This window comes from Mauremys mutica, chromosome 3 (genome assembly GCF_020497125.1).
Source record: "Mauremys mutica isolate MM-2020 ecotype Southern chromosome 3, ASM2049712v1, whole genome shotgun sequence".
Lineage (NCBI taxonomy): Eukaryota > Metazoa > Chordata > Testudines > Geoemydidae > Mauremys > Mauremys mutica.
The window spans coordinates 165202259-165227886 of NC_059074.1; the positions used below are offsets into that span (position 1 = coordinate 165202259).

General features: G+C 43.6%; 1 protein-coding gene and 1 long non-coding RNA gene across 2 annotated transcripts in view; one reads left to right on the forward strand and one right to left on the reverse strand.

Moving 5' to 3' along the window:
• Positions 1–300: 300 nt before the first annotated feature.
• LOC123366472 lies at positions 301–15521 on the reverse strand. Its single transcript, XR_006578101.1, has 3 exons — positions 15420–15521; positions 1241–1406; positions 301–490 (listed from the first exon to the last, which is right to left on the reverse strand). It is a non-coding gene; the product is annotated as an uncharacterized LOC123366472 (long non-coding RNA).
• A 333-nt stretch (positions 15522–15854) lies between these two features.
• The window catches only part of SMYD2 (SET and MYND domain containing 2), a 65308-nt gene continuing 55534 nt past the window's right edge, over positions 15855–25628 (forward strand). The window contains exon 1 of the mRNA XM_045009982.1: positions 15855–15883. Coding sequence (XP_044865917.1) covers positions 15870–15883 — 14 coding nt within the window. The 5' untranslated portion in view covers positions 15855–15869. The remainder of the gene's footprint in view (positions 15884–25628) is intronic.

The following is a 25628-nucleotide window of genomic DNA, read 5'->3' on the forward strand; positions in this document are numbered from 1 at the left end:
TTCAGCTCGGTCTTCGGCGGTAATTCGGCAGCGGGGGGCCCTTCCGTTCCGGGACCCGCCGGCGAAGTACCCTGAAGACCCGCGGCAGGGGCCCCCCGCCGCCGAATTACCGCCGAAGACCGGGCTGCACTTCGGCGGCAGGTCCCGCTTCGGCGGTAATTCGGCAGAGGGGGGCCCCCGCCGCGGGTCTTCGGGGCACTTCGGCAGCGGGTCCCAGAATGGAAGGGCCCCCCGCTGCCGAAGACCCCAGACCCCCAGAATCCTCTGGGTGGCCCTGAAGTCAGGAAGCTCTGGGAGAAATTTAACAGTGTCAAACAATGGATGGGATGAGAAAAGGGAAAATGGGAAATGTGGCCAAAGGTGATAGGGGTCATCCAGCAATGTGTGTGATACTAAAAGTGAAAAAAGGTCAATTCAGATGAGGAAGGTAGTCCAAACAGTGGTCCATGTTAAGATGTTTCATTGAGTGTAAAACCTCAAGAGCAGAAGACTGGAAAATTAAGTGAAAAGCAAAGGTGAAAATCAATATGGAAATTACATGAAGTTTAAAGGACACTTCTAATTGTTTTTTCATATTATTATTGATTATAGTAATAGTTAATTTTTTGAGCTCCCATACCCAAGACCTCCAGTGCATTAACAAATGATACCTCCAAAACACAACCAATCTGAATAGAACCAAGAACAGGAATAAAAGAACAAAGCAGATTCCCCCAACATTAAACAATAATTCAAATATTTGTTCCCTTGCTATTGGCAATAAGCCCTTGAAAGCTTGAAACCAAGCATGTGCATACACACAAACTGATTTGTTATTGTGGGTCACCATTGTTGACATATTTATTAGCGCAGTTGCTGGTAAGGCCTGTTCTTTTAATGGCTGATCCAAATCCCATTGGAATCAATGCAGGTCTTTCCACTAACTTCAGTGGCTTTGAATTACGCTCTTTGGTTCTGATCCTGCAGTCCATCTCTATTCAGCTTAAATGTAGGTGTGTGCTTATAGAATTTAAGCACATTTTTAATTGCTTTGTTGAATAGAGGTCAACTTAAACATGTGCTTAAATGCTTTGCTGAACTGGGGCTGGGAAAAACATGAAGCTTCTCTCAGTGTGCAGTAACAATCCGCAGACTAAATTAAAGATGTATATATGAAGTTGAGTTTAGCAAATCGTACCTCCCAACTCCCCTCTTAAAAAGATTTTTTTAAAATAGTTTTCCTTTAAAGCTCTATTCTTACCAATTTTATCCTCTGTTTCCAGAAGATTTTAATGCCTTTTCCAGTATCCATCTCAGTAACAATCTCTCCCAACACACCAGCACATCTCCATGTCACATGCAGTGCTCTGACAAAGCAGGAAATCACCTCTGCGGCTCAGCAGGAAGCAGGCCCGATCATCTCACTCCTGTTTCCACATGGAAAACCCAGCACAGTCTATAAGAACTCTGTTCAAGTGACAATTTTCCTTGTTTTGCTGCTACTTTTCCTTTAATGTATGGAGATGCATCTACCTCATTTGACAACTCTGAGTGCAATTTCCTTGTATCACACTGCAGTCCATCCATCATTCTCTCAGTATATTAATTCTCAGCAACCTGATTCAGTTCAGTTTAAATATCAGTCATAGTTTTCCCCCTTAAATCCAAGTTACATTGAGCCATAACCCCAAACAATCAGTTATTCTCTCCTGCTCCCTTCATATCACATTTTCACTCCTCTTATTAGTGAGATGTTTGCTGACAACTGGCAGGAGGAACTGTAGCATTGTTCTCTAGAGGCACCAAACCCTGTGCATTTTATAACACTTTAATTTTACCTTATTATTCTCTATTCATACAATTTAGATCTTTCACTGCTACTTTCTTTGTGTTGTCAGCCATTTCTTTTGATGCCTAAATTAACACTAATAGAAACTTGTCTCAACTGTTTTCACTTCTCATAGTCTCATTTTTCCAGACAGAAAGAGGGATGCATGCAGTTCCCACTGAAGTCCAAAAGTGTTATTTTGAATGCTGATCTGCAAGTGCAACATGAGGCATGAAATATTAACGGATTGAAATGGAAAGGGATTTGGGATCCCTCCAGAAACATAAATGCCAACTGGCTATTTAGAATGGATGCTGGAAGCTAGGATCACACCATCCATTGTCACATAGCTTTAAAAATCTGTGACTTCCTTGTGCGCACAGGAAAAAATGTTGGGCATCACTGAAAGAATGGAAGTTTTCTGTTAGATTTTCTGTTTCAATCTTATTGCCCTTCAATTTTACCCTTTAGATCCAGCCTATTCTAAGGTGCAATCTGAGCAATTTTCTTGGATTTGTTTTATGGGCTAGTATATAATACTGTCAAATCATGCTGAGTAAAAAGGCTGCCTCGGTGTCTCAGGGACCTATTTCAAAGGCCATGCCCAAGAAGTCCTGATGTTATTATATAGTGAGCTCTTTTCAAGAAAAAAAAAAAAGCTCAAATCACTAACAAGCAACAAAATTTGGCAGGGTTGAAGCAGGATCAATGGAGAAGAGTGGTCTTACATTTTTGATACAGTACTAGCCAAATTCTGAGATCAACTGGCATTCACCTCAGTAAGGGCTGAGTAAAAACAGAGTAAGAACTCCACAGCCCTGTAAGTTTCTGTTCTTAACAGCATTGCAAGAAACTGTTGATATGTACATTTCAAAGATGTCGCAGGACAAGGTCTGCAGTGTTCTCTATCAGCCGATTGTGAATTTGAGTCAGTTTTCCTGTGCTGCAGAGGGGATGTACCCAGCTAGCTCTGCAGTCATCTATTGCACCAGTAAAGCCATACTGACCAGCATATTGTTAATGCACGGCCAAGTCTCCACACATTCCCTGCCTCCTCCCGCCCTCGTGTATGGGGGTGGGAGGTCATGTAAGTAGCTCTGTGGTGGCTATTGTCCCCTCTGCACAGCTACCCACAGTATGGGTGAGTAATACAGAGGAGTAAAGGGATGATTTATAGTCCCTTACTCCCTTGCACGGGCATACAAGATAGGCCGCAGTCTGGCCCATAGCTATGTACTATTTAGGCAGGCAGGCATAGTTATGAATTATGAAAAGGCATGTATGTAATCTGGGATACGCTAAATAGCTAGATAGACACACAGAATCTATTTCCTCAACACAGTTGGCTGAAACCTATGTGTTACCTGAAACAATCATCTCCCCTTGACTGGGAAATGGCAGTTGTTTCTGCAAAAAGTTGAATGATGAAATCCTCCATCTGCAAGAAACATTATTCAGCAGCTGCAGGCAACCCAGGGACCAATCGGCACGATGTCATTGATTTTCCCAGTACTGCACACGCAGCACTCGGTGCTGTAATTTATCAACTATTTATAGAAGGGTTTGTTTATGCCTGCCTATTTTTGCAGGGGAAGCACACCATGGTAACACAAGCAAATCCAAGAATATAAATGGAAGTTTCTTCTGATCAACCAGAAGGAGTTACAGTTTTCTAGAATGATTTTGAATTGCACCACAGGACACACAAAAATCAAGCGTTGTTGCAAAATTCTTCATCTGACTGAATGACCAGTAATGTACTCTAAAATACAATGTGCATTTTGATAATAGATTATATGCTTCTGTAGGGCCAAATCCTGACCCGTCAAGCAGTCATTAGTCAAATTCCTTAAAGCAATAGATTCGGACTCAGTGCTCAACTCTGCCACAGTTTCCTGTGGGATACTGGGCAAGTTGCTTAATCTCTCTGCACCTGAGCTATAAAAAGTCTTTTCTGCTTAGATGGTGAGTTCTTTGTCTCTTACTCTGTGTTTGCACAGTGCCTAACATCATCTCAGTTAAAGCCTCTAGGTGCTGCTACTTTACAGGGGGTTTGATAAACGGAAGTTTTGACGATGTTTTTGATTAACAAATAAAAATATCAAAAAGGCACTATAATGGGGTGGCACTCACCTCTCACAAGCACCCCGGGTCGAGGATGTGTGCCTGCACTCTCTCAGTTTGTGGGGACCCCTCTCAGTGGTTTCTCAGGCAGGTTTTCTGTGACTCAGCCCTCTGGCCAAGTCTACACAGTCTATATGTGAAACAGAACAAACCCCTTCCAGGGTGTAGAGTCTTTAACTTGTCCTGGCCCTGGTATAATGCTATGCACCTAGGGCTTCCTCCCTGGAGACACTGTCTTCCTGTGGCCCTCCCTAGGGTCAGCCCTTACTCAGTCCCAGCAGCCAACCAGGAGCCCTTTCTTTGCTCCTCCAGACCCTGTCAGCAGACTGTCTTGGGCTTAGTCCCAGCAGCCATCCAGACGCTCTCTCTTGCTACCCCAGCCCCTGCCAGAACTGAGCTGTCCATGGTGTGGCAGCTCTTTCAGCCAGCCAGAAACACAGGTTTTTTCTCCTCCAGCTCCAGGCAGCAACTGGCTGACTCTGGCCCTGCAACTCCTTTTATGTGAGTCTGCAGGGCCCTGATTGCCTGTTCCCTGCAGCTTCCCTCATTAGCTGCTTCCCCACAACAACTCTAGAACGCTTGGAGGAAGTCTCTTCTGCTCCTCTCTGGGATGGGGTGTGGTAGGACCCTGAGGCCTCCAGACCTAGTCCACCCCATCACAGGCACACTTTAGTGAAAAATGAAATGTTCAATTTTGGAAAAAAAGGTATATTTTCTACCAAAATATTTCATTTGAAATTTTCAACCAGCTCTAATCTAATGTCATGTAATTAGTTTATGGTGTAAATAACTTCATATGATATAGCAAATCAGGCCCCCATTATTTGGTACACTTCCATGTACTGTATGATCAGCTAAAGAATATAAAATGATTAAAATGTATCCATAAAAAAAGAAAAATATGGATGATTGACCAATTCTGGTAAGAAACACCTTCAGCTCCTACAGACTTTACTAAAGGCTAGAGTGCAATACTCTCACCCAGGTTGAGTGGTACCTTACTACTCAAGTGGTCCCACTGATTTCAATGGGATAACTCAAGGAGTAAGTTAGTGAGGAAGGGTATCACTTTCAAGCCCTAAGAGTTGAGAGTACTCAACACCTTTCAGGACTGGGCTCATTGAGAGAAAAATTAATTTTAGCATTTTGAGATGAATAAAATTCATCTTTATGGTATTTTCTAGGGTCTGAAAAATTGTGCAATTTATATGCTAAATCCTCCTGGGGGATGGGAGGAGAATAGCTCCAGTTTCCATTCCTAAGTGTCTGTTCCATTTAAAGCATATTAGCCAGGCGCATGAAAAATGCATGAATCAATCAGCAACAAGGACCTTGATCTCAGAATGAGACAATGCTGAGCATTGAGATTTATGGTCTTGCTACCATAAACAACAATTGCAATGGGAGATGACATCAGAACAGTGAGAGAGTTCTTCATTTCTTTTCTTTTCCTGTTGATCACAAGATGTTGATTTCTGTATCACCCTGTCAAGTGACTAAATGTTCACTGCTTTAAAACCTCACCAATGTTTGTTTAGTTAAATTCAGGAACATCTCAAATGCAAGTATGAAATTACCCTGTGTTTGCACCATGGATTATTTTATCCACAGAACAATTACCTATTGCTCATTATCGTCCTGCACTTGTTCTTTGTGCAGAACTTCCACTGAAATTAAATGGCCAGGAAACATACTATCTTGAATGTCTTGCATTGATGGAGATAGATAAAACGTTCATTCTGACAGCTTGTGAACCCCATCTATCACATCCATGGACAGTTGCAGATTATGCAGTAGAGCTGTACCCTGCAGCTATGAGACCTACAGTGCGCACTGATGAACTAATCTTAGGCCATATTCTGTAAAGTGCTAGAGATGGGAGCAGTTCCAAAGTCCACATGCAAATGTGCATCTGGATTTCAAACACCCCAAAGTTTATGGATGTTTGGATCTGGGGTTTTTGTTGACACCCGTATCTAACACAAGCAAACCAATTATAATGGGCAGAAATATTTATAATACAATATAATTAGCACACAGATAATTGTTGCCCACATACTGTATACCCATCTACTGACACTCCTCTAGAAGAGGACTGTGTACATATACACATGGTAGGAGGATGGAGAGACACTCACTAGTAGCATATTATCATGGAGATTTGTATGGATTTGAAATTGGCTTCAAATATCAGATCCAAATCCAGATTTGAACTACCCAAAGTCAGAGGATATTTGGATTTAGGGTTTTGTTTCATGACCATTTCTTGAATGAATGGCCCCTGTCCTGTGTTTTATCCTTGCTGCAATGAGTACAGCTCAAGTGGGGAATATGCCAATTACACAAGCATTATAGCTGTTCCCCACTGGGGTGGCACAGAGCATCCATAGCAAAGCCAGGGGTCTGTCCCAATACCCATGTATGAGAAAAATCCGAGCGCATTATATTGCTAAGGCAGAGTCACCAACAAAAGAGAACATTTTAAACATGGTTTTGCACAAAATCCCTTAAATAAATCTATACAGGGTGGTAATCTGTCAGGTTAGTTAGCATAGGAAAAAGATACACAGAAATTGGTATATCAACCCTAACTGAAAACAATTTAGTCTCTTGCGAGACCAGTTCCACACCTCTAGTGTATAGTCTTTCTCAATGACCTACTGCACACAATGAAGAGATGCAATTTCACAGGACAGATCAAGCAATTCAGTGAGGTTGAATCAGTGACACTGCCAACTTTCAGGATGATGTGGCAATACAGGAAGATATTTGAGTCTTTGCTGCTCTTTATTTGCTCTGTTAGGACTGGTAATTGGAATCTGCACCTTGCAGCACTAGAAGACTTTGTGAAATACCTTTTTGCTTTAGATTTAACTAACTATTCTGCGATGATTGCCTGGTACCTCCCTGACATATGGGAAGAATTTTGAAAAGGAAATTGGGTTATTACTATCACGCAGACCATTAAAAGTTGCTACCCTGCCAGGTTTCCATGCCTTTTCTGGATGTGACGCTACTGGCAAGTTGGCTGGAAAGACCAAATTATCTTACTGAAAGGCATTTGATTTAACCTCCAAAGACTCCCTCATCACTCTGAAGGTGCTTGAAATGGCTGAGAGAGTCACAGATGAGGTCATAAATGCACTGGAGGCATTCATATGCCATGTTTACCATTTGAAGACCAACATTATGACACTTTCAGAGCTATGTTGGTGGACGTTTTCCAAGAAGCAGACAAGCAGAGAAAAATTGCCACCACCAATGGGTGCATTTATACCTGCTATCAAGAGAGCAAATTATCAAGCAATGGAATGGCTCCGAAATGATCGAGCACACGCAAAACTATCATCCCTATCGGGCTTGGAGGGGCCTTGAGGGATAGACTGATCACACCAGTTATGTGTGAAATACCATGCACTCCTGAATCAATCCTTCAGCTAATCAAATGCTCATGTGCAAAGACCAGATGCTCACCACCTTGCAAATGTTTGGCTGGCAGCCTGTCTTGTACGGAGATATGTGAGTGCAGCGTGGACAAGGATCAACGTGACAATGTGGCTAGCAGTGGCACTCTAGATGGAGATGATACTGATGATGACTGATAAATAAATTTTTTTCAGTCCTACATGTCAAGGCTAACTTCCCTATAGGGTTACCAAAAATCAATGTCTTTTTATGTAAGCAATGCATCCTTGTTTAAAGAATAATTTAAAAAAACTTGATTTTTAAATATTTTCTTGAATGTATATCTACATCATTGTTCTAGGTTCATCATGTTTGGTACCATTGTGTTCAGGTGAGAAAGGGCTTTTGAATAATACCCAACTTGACCCATTTCTGATGACATTATAGTATCAAAATTTCCACCAACTAGAGGACCTGGAACTGGGAGGCTGGGGCAGCAAGTCCCCGCTGCTATGCTGCAGAGGCTGACAACACAGAAATTATGAATCTGTAGATTTTTCTGAATCAAATGACACCCCTCATCTTTCTCTCACTAACTTGCCAATGGAATAAGATTTTACTACATTAGGCTCCCAGACTGTTGGGTGCATGGAAAATTTAGTCACGTCCATTTACATAAGTAGGAAATACTCGTGTTACTACTCTACACTTTAAAAATAAAATAGACCCTGATGTCCATATTGAAAGAAATATGTTTGTACTTTGACTTTACGGGTTTCAGCACTTCAGTGAATGTTTACCTATGTTAATCTAGCCAAAATAATGAATGTTAAATTATATAAATTTTTTCATTTATATTTTCTAGGAACAGTGCTTAGTACAGTACCTCACAGAGAATGTCATTCAGTTCTTAGTAAGAATTCCATGTCTCCTGGCGGGAACATCATTTAATCCACAACTAATTTCCCTAGAGGATTACTTGAACATTTATTTTAATTCCCTTTCAGTTTGTGAGTTTATGAAATCTTACATTCTTCATTTTAAAGCTGAAATACTTTTATCATGTCAAGTTACATTTTTACAGAACTGATAATAAGACCCATGTACAGTAACAAATAATTCTATTGAATACTTAGAGCATGAGCTAAAGCCCAGCAGAGTCAATGGGAATCTCTCAGTGTAAACAAGGCCTCAGAGTGGCAGACAAACCTAGCAGTGTATCGATATATACACAAGTAGGTCAAGTACTTTAGAGATACCTACGGAGAACAGATTAATAACCTAGAGTTCAATATTAGGATTAGAAGGATTTAAAAGCTTCAGAAAGAAAAGTTAGGAGATTGTACAAGAAAAAAAGAAAAGCTGGAAATTACGGAAATAGTAAAGCTGGGCAGAAAACAGATTTTCTGATTTGTGGAAAATTCTGAGAGTTTCATAAGTTTTCCTTTCTAAAGAGGAGCAAAACCAAAACATTCTGAAATTTCCTGCCAAATAAAATTCTGGAAAAAATATTTTGGTTTGACCAAAACATTTTGTTTAGATATTGACTTTTTTAAATTAAAAAAAATACATAAAATGTAAAAAATTTCAACACAAAACCTGCCAAAACTTTCCATTCCCAAAATCAACAAGGAGTCCGATGGTACTTTAGAGACTAACAGATTTATTTGGGCATAAGCTTTCATGGGTAAAAAACCACTTTTTCAGATGCATGGAATGAAAATTACAGATGCAGGCATTACATAATGACACATGAAGAGAAGCGAGTTACCTCACAAGTGGAGAACCAATGTTAACAGGGCCAATTCAATCAGGGTGGATGTGGTCCACTCCCAATAATAGATGAAGAGGTGCCAATTCCAGGCGAGGCAAAGCTGCTTTTGTAATGAGCCAGCCACTCCCAGTCCCTATTCAAGCCCAAATTAATGGTATTAAATTTGCAAATGAATTTTAGTTCTACTGTTTCTCTTTGAATTCTGTTTCTGAAGTTTTTTTGTTCAAGTATAGCTAGCTACTTTTAAATCTGTTATAGAATGTCCAGGAAGATTGAAGTGTTCTCCTACTGGCTTTTGTATGTTATCATTCCTGATGTCCGATTTGTGTCCATTTATTCTTTTACGTAGGGACTGTCCAGTTTGGCCAATGTACATGGCAGAGGGGCATTGCTGGCACATGATGGCATATATAACATTAGTAGACGTGCAGGTGAATGAGCCTCTGATGGTGTGGCTAATGTGGTTGGGTCCTGTGATGGTGTCGCTAGAGTAGATATGGGGACTAAGTAGGCAACGAGGTTTGCTACAGGGATTGGTTCCTGGGTTAGTGTTTCTGTGGTGTGGTGTGTAGTTGATGGTGAGTATTTGCTTCAGGTTGTGAGGCTGTCTGTAAGCAAGGACTGGCCTGCCTCCCAAGGTCTGTGAGAGTGAGGGATAGTTTTCCAGGATAGCTTGTAGATCGTTGATAATGTGCTGGAGAGGTTTTAGCTGGGGGCTGTACGTGATGGTCAGTGGTGTTCTGTTATTTTCCTTGTTGGGCCTGTCCTGTAGTAGGTGATTTCTGGGTACCCGTCTCACTCTGTGAATCTGTTTCCCCACTTTCCCAGGTGGGTATTGTAGTTTTAAGACTACATCCACCCTGATCGAATTGGCCCTGTCAACACTGGTTCTCCACTTGTGAGGTAACTCCCTTCTCTTCATGTGTCATTATATAATGCCTGTATCTGTAATTTTCACTCCATGCATCTGAAGAAGTGGTGTTTTACCTACGAAAGCTTATGCCCAAATAAATCTGTTAGTCTTTAATGTTCCTCTGGACTCCTTGTTGTTTTTGCGGATACAGACTTATGCGACTACCCCCTGATACTTCATTCCCAAAATGTTGAAACAGAACATTTTGACCTTAGCAAAACACTTTCTTTTCCAAAATAAAATTTTGCTGCAAAGGACACTTTTCCATGAAACATTTCAGTTTTGATGAATTGCAATTTTCTGTCAGAAAAATATTCCATCAGAACATTTCCAGCTAGCTCTAGGAAATAGCTGGGAACAATTATCAAAAGGCCTCTACAATGTAATTCACTTCCAGTTTGGTGCTTCCCTACCCATGCATCAACCATCATCTAGGTGGTTCTAACTCAGTCACAAACACTGTGAGGTTGCACCATCTTACATGAACTTTTATTTTGGCCCACTATTTCTAGCCAACAAGGAGGGTAAAAAAATATTAGTCACTCTCTTTAGCTATCTTTCATCCCTGCAAACACATGCAAGATTCTTCCAGCCAAGTGATCTAGAGGAAGCACCATGTCATAATTTCCCCTCACCTTCAAGCACCCCCTTGTGGATGGGCATGGTAATGTTGGGATTACTGCCTCAGTGTCCCTCAAAAACTCCTTAAAAATTCCATCATACATTCTCCTCTGTCCAATATTATCCCTAACTGAGGCCAGTTTATTGTCCCACACAGTGCAAAGTAGTCCTTGAAAGCCCCAAATACAGTCCCCCACACACAGTGCACATAGTTCATAAAAATCCCAAAATACAGTCCAATGGCTCAGCCCTTTTCAGCCTCCCAACACTGGCTCTCCAGTTCAGAAACATCGGCAGACTAGCTCCTCCACTACGCACCTAGCCTTCAGCCCTTTTCAGACTCCCAGCACTGAGCATGGCTCTTCTTTTAAGCCCCTCCCTGGAAAACTACCTCTTGCTCCACGTGTCTCAGGTTGGGCCGATTAGCCCACCCCCCCTTCCTGGCTCCCAAGCCTAATTATCTTGGCGCAGATCCTCAAAGGTATTTGGGCTCCTAGGGTGGGATCCATGATGGTACTTAGGTGCCTAAACCACAGATTTAGGTGCCTAAATCTCAGGCTTAGGAGTCTAAATCTCAGTTTTGGCTCCATTGTGACCCACAAAACTCCCGCCAAACCTTGTAGGTGCCTTTTTCAGAGTAAAAGTTCCCTATGAATCTATCTTCCTGCCTCTGGGCATGTGCACTGCTGCCTCACTCTAGGCATCTGGATGCCTAAGCCTCAAATTACTTCACGAACCAGGGGAAAACAGGTGTTCGGCCATCTAAATTGCTTGCCTACATCAGATAGGTGTGCTCAGAGTCCATACATCAGATCCCACTCTAAAACCAGCTGAAGAAAGAGGTGCCAGGTTGTAACTTTTAGCCAGGTGGTTAGGGTTCAATTACCCTCTTTCTGATAATGGGGAAGACAGGATTTGCCACCTCTCTGGAGAGTGTTCTAACTACAGGGCATCCACCGGGGAGGTGGAAAACCCTGAGTCTCTTTTCCAGCCACTCTTTCTTTAGCTATCCAGAGCACAACAGCTTCAATAGAAGAGACTGAGGGTGTCCCATATCAGAATACCTTATAGCTCAGTGGTTATATCAGCCTCTAGCAAGGAAGAAGGCCCTTGTTCAAATCCTCTATCCCCTTGTGGTAAAGAAGGGTGAAATGAACCTGCATCTCCCATGTTGCAGGGGAGTGTTCTAACCACTGGGCTAAAAATCATAAGCCACTTTCCCCACCCCCCTCCATTTTGTGTGGAGCAGACAGGCACCTTGCTCATTCCCTCAAAGAGCATCTTAGGTGCCTAAGCTGTCTGACTACAGGTGGTAGGTTCCCCTTGGTGGATCGCTAAGCTGACATAAATGCCTACCTCAGAGAGGGCTTGGCATCTCCCATTGGGTAACTGAATTGGGAGGCTAATATGCTGGCTTTTGTGGATCCCATTCTTAGGTGCCCGTCTCTCCCCATTCAGTGTATAGGGAGCTTAGGCACCTAACTCAAGCTTTGTGGATCACAATGTTGTTTCTGTGATTATCTAGGGGCCTAAAAATTAGGCACCATCATGCTCAGTGTTGCATCACCTGAGTCCCTTCATGGATCCTATGCCTCACATTCATTGAAATCAATGGATGTTAGGACTCTAAATACCCTTAAGGATCTGGGCTCTCCTGACCCCAGGTTATACCCCCACCCCTGATTAGGCCTAGCTAGCGTGCACCTGTTCAGTTACAGAAGAAGTGACACTCTTCCATAAAGGGGGCACCCATAAGGTCCTGTTGATGCCATTCTTGTATCTTCCAATAGAGGTTGCGCTGACTTACTCCGAGCATCAAAAACAGACAGTGCTACTTCAGGGGCCCCCAGCATGACAAAGATAATCTGGAGATTGGAAGTCAGGCCTCCCGGCTTAGTAACACGCAGTGCTTTCTTATGCTGGCTTTTCTTTTAGCTAAGAAGGACCTTCCAGCAGGGCCGTCCTTAGCCATAGGCAGAACAGGCAGCCGCCTAGGGCACCACTAGATCTGGGGGCACCGCTCTGCTGGGAGCCCGGTCAGATGGGAAGCAGTGGAGCATGTAAGAGCAGGGCTGCTGGGTCCTAGAGAGAGCCGAATGCAGCACAGTCTGAGGGAGGGGATTGGCTGCTGGGGTCTCTGGGAAGGGGTGGGAGAAGGAACTCACCTGTAGGGTGACCAGATGTCCCGATTTTATAGGGACAGTCCCAATTTTTGGGCCTTTTTCTTATATAGGCTCCTATTACCCCCCACTCCCCGTCCTGATTTTTCACACTTGCTGTCTGGTCACCCTAGGTGAGGGTAATTGGTACCTATATAAGACAAAGGCCCAAATATCGGGCCTGGCCCTATAAAATTAGGACATCTGGTCACCCTAGCTGGGGAGCACGTCTTTCCCCCGGGCTGGCAGTGATCCATCTCATCCGGGGGGAGCTGCACAGGGCAGGATGAGTTGCTGTGGCTCCATGGGTGCTCCATCCCTGAGATCAGATGCTGTGCTAACTTCACCATGGTTCGTTGCCCATTGGCGTGTGATCAGATCTGAGGGTTTGCTGCTGCTGTTGCAGCTCTGCACCCCAAGAGGTGGATTTTGGGGTCCTGCAGTTTTCCACCTATCTCCTCCTCTACTGCAGCTGTTGGACCAGCAGGCTGGGGAGTGAGCCAAGCATGAAAGCAGTACTGTGTTGCCATTTAGATTGTCATTTAACAAATTTGTTTGCCAAAAATGCTTGCTAACAATCCTGAATTCAATTTCAATATATTTTTTTAAAAAATCAATATCTTAGCCAAAAACAGAAAATTAAGTTGTTGAGAATTATTTGTGACAAGTTTGGTATGAGAAAGGGAGTGGGCCAGTTTTCATCAGAGAAACAAAAAATGTTGACTGACTTTCCTATAGCCCTGTTATTGCTAAATAGAGCCCTCCAACAACTGTAATATGCTCATCTCCTTACTAGTGTATAGAGCAGCGGTCGGCAACCTACAGCACATGTGCCAAAGGTGGCAAGCGAGCTGATTTTTGATGGCATGCGGCGGTGGGCTGAGCGGCTCAGCCCGCCACTGCTCCGGCGTTCCGGCTGCTGCCCCATTGTCACCCATGGTCCCGGCCGCCGGCCCCACTCAGCACCCTCTGCTGGCCTGGGGACCCCCAAGGAACCCCAGGCTAGCAGCGGGCTGAGCAGGCCGGTGGCTGAGACCCTGGCTGAGGCACTCAACCCGCTGTCAGCCTGGGGTTCCATTCATTCAGCTGGTAGGCGGGCTGAGCAGGACTAAAGTCAACAAAATAGGAAAACAAGAGCAACTAATGACAAAGTGCAAGAACCTAGAGCAGTGGTCCCCAACCTTTTTCATCTGGCGGGTGCCAGACGCAGGGGCGGCTCTAGGAATTTCGCCGCCCCAAGCACAGCGGCACGCTGCAGGGGGGCGCTCTGGCGGTCGCCGGTCCCGTGGCTCCGGTGGATCTCCTGCAGACGTGCCTGCGGAGAGTCCACTGGTCCCGCGGCTCGGGTGGAGCATCCGCAGGCATGCCTGCGGGAGGTCCACCGGAGCCGTGGGACCCGCGGACCCTCCGCAGGCATGCCTGCGGGAGGTCCACCGGAGCCGCCTGCCACCCTCCCGGTGACAGGCAGAGTGCCCCCCGCGGCATGCCGCCCCAAGCACGCGCTTGGCACGCTGGGGTCTGGAGCCGGCCCTGGCCAGACGAAGGACCGTGGCGGTGGACGAGCATCCGCCGAAATGCTGCCGAAATTCGGCGGCATTTCAGCGGCGACGCCTCTGGATGACGCTGCTTGTCGGCGGCAAGCGTCGTCATTCAAAGGCGTCGCCACCAAAATGCCACCGAATTTTGGTGGCATTTCGGCAGATGCTTGTCCGCCAGCCAGTACGCAGGTGCACTGAGAGGCCCCTGCGGGTGCCATGGCACCCACGGGCACCGCGTTGGGGACCCCTGACCTAGAGAGCCACCTGAAGCACAGCGATCGTTTTATTTTAAATGGACTTGAACTGTATGAAGAATTGAGTACACTGTCATCAATGTTGCCACATGCAAAATCGATGATGGACATTGCACAGTTTATTCATACCAGCAAACTTGTTGATATCTATCCTAATGTGTACATTGCCACTCGTATTCTACTGACAATTCCTGTAACAGTAGCATCAGGAGAATGGAGTTTCTCAAAACTAAAGCTCATTAAAAACTATCTCCGCTCTACAAGGAGTCAGGAACACTTGACTGGTCTTGCTATTCTTGCAATCAAACAAGACATCACTTTGTCTTTGTCATACGATGACATTATTACTGATTTTGCAGCCAAAAAAGCCATAAAGATTGCTTTTAATTAAAAACAAATCCTTGTTTCAATACCTCTTCATATACATTTCCAATAAAATGTTGACAAATTAAAAAAATTATATTATTTGCATTTCATTCTGTCAAATCAGAATTTTTTCTATAGTGCTACTTCTTTAGTGCTAGTCCATCAGCATTAAGTTAAACTGGTTTTAATAATAACATGCATGTGGCAAGTCTTCCAATAGTGTAAGCTTATGTTTGTGTTGCTAAGAGCAAGACCTAGGGGCACCAGTTTAATAATCCCGCCTAGGGCACCATAAATCCTAAGGACGGCCCTGCCTTCCAGCATCACCCATTTCCCTAGCATGGTTACCGCTGTAGGAAAAGACTGGTGGCAAACATAGTAATGAGCCTGTTTCCACTGAGATTTGCTAATCACTATTAATTTCCCCACTGCTCCCAAATGCTTCAGAAACTACTTACTGAAATTCTTCTTCTCCTGTTTTACTGGAATCCAGCACTGCTGCTGTCAAACCTGCCAACAGGCGCAGCCATGCTACTGTGATAAAATAGGTCCAATTCTACACCAATCTTTCTTTCCTAGGGAAGAACAGAACTCATTAAATAATTATCAACTGTGACAAGAAAGTAGCTGGCCAAACACTTGCTGCTAATCTAGGCATGACAGCAGGACTATACCTTTCAAAGCGGTAATTAGCTAGATGAACAACAACATAAGTACCAGACAATGACATGGAAAAGATTGTCCCTAAAGGACAGATTCATTATACGTAGGGCTTAGTGTTTGCGTGACTTATGAATGTTATTTTCCATTATACAATTACACTCATCTCTTTCTCCCTCTTTTCATTTTGTTCTCTCTGTACAGTATATGGAAGGGGATAGTGAGAGAATGTGTAGCGGAGGGTTGGAATGAGCAATGAGAGGTAAGTGACAGTAGCTACTATAAGAACACTGGTATTTTCATGAGTTAAGGAGTCACGGGATGGGGCAACACTGGCATCAATCATTCCCAGCTCATGAAAATTTGAAGTCTATTACACAGCCCACCATCATTTTATATTTGTAAGCTAACTCTGTAAGTGACTGCAAAACAAGTCAATGATAGTTATGAACTTCCAGAAATAACAGGCCTGATCTTCAGTTAGGGCAAACTGAAATCAATGGGGCAGATTTACATCAATGAGAATCTGGACTAATAATTATTCTTATTTTGCAACTATACAGCTATATTTTATATTCTAATGCTCTATATACTAATTTATATTATAATGTTGTTTGTTAAACCACTTTCTCTTGCATGTCCCTAATCTACCAGAGATAATTCCATGAAACAGCAAAGTTGACATTTTGTTGTACACTGGTAAGAGGATCAGACTAGATTCTAAGGTATTTTTCCTCGACTGAACATCAAAGGATGGTTCCTTTAAAGCAAACAAATCATATACCCCAAATGACCCATGTTACAAGACAGACAATTACAGTGAACTGGGAATCAACACCAGTACTGGAGCAGTTGTTATACTGCATGAAATAAATCACAGTCTGGAGAAGTTCACTGCTAATAATAAATGGAAGAGGAAAGACCATGATCTCACTTACACTCAGGTCTGGAACTATATGCAGCCAAACTTGATTTAAATGTGATTCTTTGTATGTACATAAGTGTTTACAGGATTGCAGCCTTGGTTTGGAATGCTAGAATAAATCCAAGCAGTGATGGATTAGTTAGCAGAGTGCAGGTGAGATGGTTAAAGGTGTGTGCAGTTTATCATATGGCTCTGTAATTTATTCTATGATTAGCACAACTGCATATTTGGTATGGGGCTATAGATACACATACACACATATATACACAGAGCCAAACTTTTTTGGCATGTGGGCCACACAACATTTCAAACTGAGACTCTGGGCTGTACTTGTTCCAGGACTGCTTGTCTGTTGCTAACACACTGAAGTGCCTCAGGCTTCGGACTCATTCTTTGTTTGCTTGCCCATTAAAGTTCTTATCTCACACTCCCTTTTGGCAGAAAATCCTGTTATTCCTGCTTTATGCTGGCCTAGGCCCTTCTCCAGCCTCTGTTCCTATTAACCTATGGCAGTGACAGGAGCAAACTGAAGCAGCTGGCTGTAGACTCTGCTATCAGACTGTGAAACAGCTGCTGTGCGGAGGGACCATGCTGAAAAACTTCTATATTTTGGCCACTTCAGACATGGGGTAGGGAAAAGGGAGAACTTCCATTTACAGATATTTAATTGCTGAAAAACAGGGGTGTGTGCAGCAGCTTTATTGGCTGCCACACAGAAGTAGCACTTTTCAGGTATTTTTTGGCACTTAGTAGTGCCATTATCAGTCTTTGCACTAGCATCCAGTGGGCCCATGTTGCAACTGTTAGTTTTTATATAATCAGTAGTATATCTAAAGGTGCATGTGTCTTATTAACTCTGTTTTCTCCTAGAGCTCCAGGAAGAAATCACAGCCAGTGTGGAACAGGCTGTCCAGCACCATCTGTGGTTGGGGGGGGGGGGGGCTTGTCATAAATATAAAGGGAAGGATAACAACCTTTATGTATGCAATAATATAAAATCCCTCTTGGACAGAGGTACAGAATCACTTACCTGGGTTAATCAGTTCAATTAACCTAGTTGGCACCTGACCTGAAGGAGCAATGGGGAAAGAAGATACTTTCAAAGCTGGGGGGGAAGGCTTTGTTTATTCTCTTGCACGTGTGTTCGCTCTTGAGACAAAGAGAGAGACCAAGCAGGTAATCCAGCTCCTACTGAAATGATACATCTAAAATTACAGAAATTGTAAGTAATAGCAAGGAAATGCGTTAGATTATCTTTTGTTTTAGCGTGTGAATTTTCCCTATGTCAAGAGGGAAGTTTATTCTTGTTTTGTAACTTTGAAGCTGAGCCTAAAGGGGACTCCTCTGTGTTTTAAATCTTTTTATTACCCTGTAAAATTACTTTCCATCCGGATTTTACAGAGGTGCTTCTTTTACTTTTTTTTTTTAATGTATATATAATAAAGTTCTTCTTTTAAGAACCTGATGGAATTTGTGCCTTGGGGAAGTTTTTAACCTAAGCTGGTGGAATATAAGTTATGGGGGCCTTTCATGTGGGTGCCCACATCTGTACCCCAGAGTTCAGAATGGGGAGGGAACCCTGACAGCAACTGTGGGCTGGTCTACACTACACAGTTATGTCGACATGAGGCAGCTTATGTTGACCTAATTATGTCAGTGTCTACACTACAGCTACAACCTTCCTGCCGCCAATGTAAGTTCCCTACTACACCAACTTAATAACACCACCTCCACAAGATGTATAAGGCTTATGTCTGTGTAGTTAGGGTGATGCAGTGTCTGTGTAGATACTGCATCCTTTACATCAGCTGTTGGCGGTTTTGTCAATTTCACAGCAATTGACAAGGCTGCCCCACTCCGTTGGAGAGCAGGCAGGGGAGGAGGGGAGGAGTGAGAAGCCCTGGGTGGCTTTCCCCATTTCCGGTGGGAATAGGGGCAGCCCTCCAGAAGTCCAGGAGCCTGTGGGACAGCCTAGCTCCTGGCAGAAAGCTTCCAGCGGAGCTGAGAGATCAGGATTTCAGCTCCCCACACTGCCCCTCTTAGGTTGGTGGAAGTGCTCCTGGTGAGGATGCTCACCACCAACCCAAGGAGGGTAGTGTGGACATGCAGTAATTACTGCAGTGGCTGCAAGTCAAGCTAATATAGGTTGACTTACGTTTCTAGTGGAGACATGCCCTCAGTGTGCAACTGATTTCCAAATTTTTTGTTTAAATTATTGTATGTTAGTTGGTTATTTTTGGCAGGCATTTTTTGACAGCATTTGGCACCAACTTCAAATGAGCAAATTCTGCTCTCAGTTACAACACTGTGACATCTGGAATAAATATTTATACAGGTGTAGCCAAGAACAGAATTTGGTCCTTGTATCTTTGTGTCTTACATATTATATCTGTATGTAGGTATAAGAGATGAGACTGAACAATAATCTCAGATCCAGCTCCCATCCCAAGCTTTGGGAAAGTTTGAATTCTGATCTGATTTCAGGTCTGAACTTTGTGGCTTGGGCCCCTCTCTAACACATATAATAGTACAGGCAGCTTAATCTTCAGCAAACCAGTCACTTCAGAAGACCATTGTATAATATATTTAAATACCACTTACAAAAGCAGCACAAAATAGTCTGTACTGCTATCAGCTAAAATATTTTACCTTAAGTACCTTCAGATTCTTCATCATGTCAAGCTACATTAATCACTTCACAATCCTTCTAGCGATTTCTAAAGTAAAAGAAATAACAAAGTAATTGACCAGAGCCTGGGAACTAGGTTTTCATTTGAATGAATTAATGGACAGTGAGGTACTCCAAGTGACTGCACAGCTTACTCCACTTGTTCCATTGTGAGGTGTACCCATGCTGCCTGCATGTCAAAAGGTATATTTGTATGCAGAAGTCTACATTGTCTAATTTTGGAGTGGGTACCAACACAAACAAATATTTCAATTATGCATATAGAAAAACAATAAAATTGTATGCCAATGTCTATCCAATTGGCATGAAAGCCTGAGCTTAGGTTTGTTGCATTCAGCTAACGTTAAAAAGCCATATATCAAGCCACTTTCCTGTTTATCATCTTAAAAATGGGAAATCGCTAACTGAACAAAGTCAGTCACCAAGGCCGCCAAGCTAAGTTTGCTGTGACATTGATGAATATTCAAGCCAATGTCTTTCAAGCGTTATTGTGAATCACCTTTCCCTCCTTCCTTCCCCTGCTTCACTCATCTTGCTGGCTCAGAATTTTCACCTTTGTCTCAGACCTCAGCTGCCTTCGGTTTATTGCATATGATTGCTATTGTCTTTGTCTCTTTTATCCGCTTCGCTGTGTCTCATTTTCCTAAAGTACCTGGCACCCACTTTTCCATAACATTGTTCCTTTGTTTCAGGAAAACATAATTTCAGGAGGCAGCAGAAATACAGTTCCAAAGGACATAAGGTGACATCCTCTCTCACCTGATCTTTATTCATATCTGGTTTTAATTGCATTTTTTTCCATTTCTCAAGCACTCTGCAACTCCCTTCCTCCCTGACAGGAAGGCGCATTTTATTTCTCATAAAAATGCTTTCCTACTGATCTTCTATTCTTCAGAAGTTTCAGAGGGCCTTCTGTTACCTGTTGGTTTTCTCATGTGGGTTGACCTGTTGGCCTTACTGTAGTTTATTACTGTTTTGACATTTTTCCTCTTTCCTAAGTTAGGCAGGACTTTCCCCCTGCTGTCATTTCTAATCTCTGCTGTCATTGTCTTCAGCATGAATCTTCCCAATTTATGTTTTTAACTGTGTGACCTGATAGCTTTCAATGTCTGACCTGCTATGGCTTTCTTGAAATGAACATTTCCAATCTAAGGTTAAATTTTGTGCTTGGCTCAAACATAAACTTACCTGCCTAATTTAAATAGTTTTATTTCTTGTCAATGCCATCTATGTTCATTTCTACCAGGTCAAGGAAAGGACACTATCAAAATTATTGGCAGGTAACTTCTTATCTCCCTGATGCATTAAAAAAAAACCCTCAGATCACTGAAATAACACAAAAATCAGTTACTTGTGTAAATGGCATGTGATTTTCTGTGTATACTGTATTTTACTCCAGAAGGCATAGTTCCTATTGTACGTTCCATTTAGAAATCAAACACAATGGCCCTGCAGCTGTATAGTGCATTCTGGTGAAGTTTAAGGCAGCACAAACTTTCCCATGGATCTGTAGATCAGGGGTAGGCAACCTATGGAACACGTGCCAAAGGCGACACATGAGCTGATTTTCAGTGGCACTCACACTGCCCAGGTCCTGGCCACTGGTCCAGGGGGCTCTGAATTTTAATTTAATTTTAAATGAAGCTTCTTAAACATTTTAAAAACCTTATTTACTTTACATACAACAACAGTTTAGTTATATATTATAGACTTATAGAAAGACCTTCTAAAAACGTTAAAATGTATTACTGGCACACAAAACCTTAAATTAGAGTGAATAAATGAAGACTCGGCACACCACTTCTGAAAGGTTCTGACCCCTGCTGTAAATTAATGGGGCAGAGAAGTACTGGTATCTTCTTTTTTTACCCACAAAAGAGAGCTCACATGTTCAGATTGTGCTGCAGTCCAAAACCAAAGTTCAGCTATCCACAGGAGTCACAAAAACCACACAGTGCCTATATCTCAGAAACTGCCCATCTCTTATGGAACACTCCTACTGAATTTAATACAAAATGGTCTGTTTCTACAGGTTTTTTTTGAACCATCCTATTGCAGAGATATCTAGGATATCTACAATGGTTCAAAAAAGGATATAGAAAGGGTATCATTCTTTATAGGTTTTAGTCTCATTTCTGTAGAACCCCGTTACATTTTTATAGAATCCTCTGGGTTTCATGACAATTAAGTTACACAGCACTTTTTCATAAGAGAGTTACTTTCTGATAGCTGGTTGGGTGGCTTTCTGGAGATGTTCAGGGGATACCTAAGTAGCTTGTGAAGAAGAAGCTGGGGAAAGTTGGGTTTGTGAGATTGTCCAGAGGCAAGTGGCCAATAGAGGAGGATAACTGTAGAGGTGCTTTGTAGGAGGTAAGGAACGATGGCAGCTGAGGGTTGAGGGAAGCTGAGTGCATGGGGCGAAAGCTGGCCAGATAGCCTAGGGCCAGTACTGGGTCCACTCACCTTCTATCTCCACCTCTGCTCTGCCTACTCCTCCCTCTGTTCTTTCTTCTCTCCAATCCAGCAGAGTGAGCCGCTAGTACCACAGCAGGTACCACAGCCAGCAGCCTCTGGTGTCCATGAGCCCTAATTGCAGGCCATTCCCATGGCTCAGATGAATGCCCGACATCTCAGGTGGGCGGCAGGAACACATGAGTGTCAGGTAAGACATTTGTCAGGTCTGCACGTGACTCCCTGTCTGGCAGCCCAGAAGGTATTGCCTGTACTCCTACAAAGCTAGAGGGAAGAACATTAAGCATATAAAATAAAGAATAGGAGTGTGTTCTAGATATGAGAGATGGCATACTTAAGCAACTGGCATGGAAAAGCTTGCCAATATGATGGCAAATGTGACCATAAAACCAAGAAAGATTAGTCATCAGTGAAGAAGAAAGATTAGTCATCAGTGAAAACAAATTTCTCTCCTTCTCCAAAGAACTGAAAAAAGGTCAGAAGTTGCTCTACCTTTCTTTGATGAAGTTAGAAACTTGATATTATTTCATGTTATTCTTATTACCTTCCCATTATTCCAATACAAAAGACAGGTTCTAATGAGATAAGGATACCATGATTCTACACATATATATATATATATTTATTTTTAAAAGTGGTACCACATTGTGAACAAACATACAGTGTAATTCTAATTATTGTCCTAGATAACTATCAGACCAAAAAAATCCTACAATCATACTGGAGAAAACAGCTAAATTAAATGGAACTTTTGGTTCTAACCATCACTGCTAAACTGTGTTATAGTGTCACTGGATTCACTAACCTATTGTTTGACTTCCAAGAGATGACAAAAATTAAAGTGTCTTGAAGTTTGGCTCTTAATATACGCTGAATGCAACAAATTCCATATGAGCATAGGTATGAATTCTGGTGTGGTCTGCACAGCTAAGTGATTGAAGAAATACTGCAATAGGTTAAAACATTCAATTACTCAGACATCTGCATTTACAGAAGTAGTAAATGAAATAAGTAACTTGACACCCATTTAGTCAGAGCATTGGCTATGATAAGGGAGATATGGAGAACAATGGAAGCTAAAGCTAGAGTTTCAATGAAGGTTTTATGATCTATTGTCTGTTTCTTTTTCTATGGCCTTGACAAAGGGGTAACTATTATTATCTAAGAACAGAGGAAGGACAGAAACATCAGATTCCTGGATGTAGAAGATGGCAGGATTTGTCATGTTAACTAAATGCAATTCCTTCTAACTGCTGATGCTTTGCACAAAAAGAAGCCAGCTATTGTGGCTTGAACACATTCATCACATGGCCCAGGAGGGTTTGCTGAAGTGAAAATAGCTGAAAATGATTCAGAGATTAACAAAACATAAGCTACAAATTACAGCAACTGTCTTTGAGAGGACTGACTCAGTAAAGTGTTGAACAACATCCATGTGGTAACTTTGACTCACCAACTGCTTATTTTGCTAATAAGGCTATCTTTGATAGGGACAAAATAGCATCCTGAATGACATATTAACTATGCCTTATGCGGCAGAGCTCCGGCTTTGCCTCAGGGGGTCCTGCGCTTCTAGGTGGTTAGGGCTTGCCTCAGAGGTTTGCTGTGACCTCAATGTAGCCTCTCTCCCCTCCTAGAGGCAAGGGTTACAGCTTACCAATCCACCTTCATCATCGGCCAGTCAATGGGTTTGGTGTAAGAACCCCAGGGGTGAAAGTAAAATGGAGCACTTACTGGTACGGGGCCAGCTCTCCCCCTACCCCAGAAGGGGCGGGGCCTCAGGTGGAAGGGGCAGGGCTGTGGTCGCCGTCCCCCAGCCAGCCCATCAGCGCTGCCTGGCCCATGCCACCTGGGGCTCCAGTGGCGATTTAAACAGCCCGGGGCTCCAGCCACCGCTGCCATGGCTTTAACGTCACTGCCCCTTTTGTGCTCCCCATCAGCGGCCCTGCCGGGTCATCGCTGCCCCTTTTGTGCCCCTCCTCCCCCCATTGGCGGCCCTGCGCATTAAAGTCAGTGGTAGGGGCTGGTATTGGTGGTTACTTTTTACCAGTACACCATACCAATCTGTACCACCTTACTTTCACCCTGAAGAACCCTCTTTAGTCCCTGTCTTCTTACTCAGGGAGTGCTTCTGTAAAGGTGTGGGGAGGGTTGGGGGGAACCCGGGCCCACCCTCTTCTCCAGGTTCCAGCCCAGGGACCCTAATGGCACCAGCAACAGGTACCTGTTTCCTATGCTACTGGAGCTATAGCCCTTCCCTTCCCCAAACAGCCCCTCCTAGCACCCTCCTTGGTACCTGACCACACTTATTCTTTCGGGTCTTTTACTGCACACCTTCTTTCTCCCAGTCTTCCCACAACACACCGTCTTACTCCCAGCTTCTACCAGCCGGCCTCACGGAAGGAGCTTCCTTTTAAACTAGTTCCAGATGGTTATAAATGGGCTTCAGGTGATCTGATTAGCCTGTCTCCCTTGATTGCTTCAAATCAGTTCTTAATTGGTTCCTGGTGTTTTATGGAGTCTGCCTGACTTAATTGCTTCTAGCACCTTTCTGACTGCTCTGGCCCCTGCCCTCGTCACTCAGGAAACAGAAAACTATTCATCCAGTGGCCAGTGTGTTTTCCTTCTACCAGACTTCAGCACCCAACCGGTCTGGGTCTGTCACACTTACTTATTATCATCTTATTAACTAGTCCTAAGCAACCATCTTATCTGGATCCATTTTCTCAGGTCTTAAATAAGGGGCTCAAGCTTAGGCTTTTTGTACACTATGTACCTTTTACCGAGAGCTCTCTTAACTATAAAGATAGATTTTAAGTGATTAGAAGTCAAAGCACAAGAAGTCAGATTTGGTCAAATTAAATAAAAGCAAAACGCATTCTAAGCTGATCTTAACACTTTCAGTGCCTTTACAAACTTAGATGCTTCTCACCACCAGCTGGCTGGTTGCTCTTCTGCCAGGCTCTCCCCTTTGATCAGCGCTTCAGTCAGTTGGTGTGGTGGTGTCTGTAGATGTAGGCGGAAGAGAGAGAAAGAGCATGGCAAATGTGTCTCCCTTTTATCATGTCCTTTCTTCTCCCTTGGCTTTACCCCCCCCCTTCAGAGTCAGGTGAGCATTACCTCATTGCAGTCCCAAACAGACCAAAGGAAGGGGGGGTGACTCACTCGAGACTCCAACAAATCCTTTGTTGTTGCCTGGGACAGTGTCCTTTGATCCTGTGAGGCTGGGCTGGGTTTGTCCCATACATGCCCTGATGAGGTGTGAACTGCCCCTCTGCTCTTAGAGGGCTTGGCTACACTTACAAGTTGCAGCGCTGGGAGTTACAGCGCTGGTCATGCAGCTGTGGAAGGGCCAGCGCTGGAGTGTGGCCACACTGACAGCTACCAGCGCTGCAGTGTGGCCACACTTGCAGCACTTTCCAGCGCTGTATTGAGAGGTGCATTGTGGGCAGCTATCCCACAGAGCACCTCGTCCCGTTTTGGCGCCGTTTTGGCGCTGAGTATTGTGGGAAGGGGAAGGAAGTGTGCGGGTCATTCCGCTTCCTGTTTGCCAGCGCCCCGTGGTGCATCGCTTCACATCCCAGCATTCACTCTTTCCAGCAGCGTTTGGCGCCATTGTGAGTGTCTTTCTGTTACTCTCTGTGTGAATCGCGATTTCTGTGGCAAATGGAGCCCGATCTGCTGAGGACTCTGCTGATGAGTGTCACCAGCACAACACGTTTGGCAGTCCAGCTATTCCTTCAGCTCCAAAGTGACAGTGAGGATTCCGACGATGATATCAATATGGATTTGCCTGCCGCGTGTGACACTAAAGTGCTTGCGGCATTTACGGAAATGCTCAGCACCGTTGAACGCCGCTTTTGGGCTCGGGAAACAAGCACTGAGTGGTGGGATCACATCGTCATGGAAGTCTGGGATGAC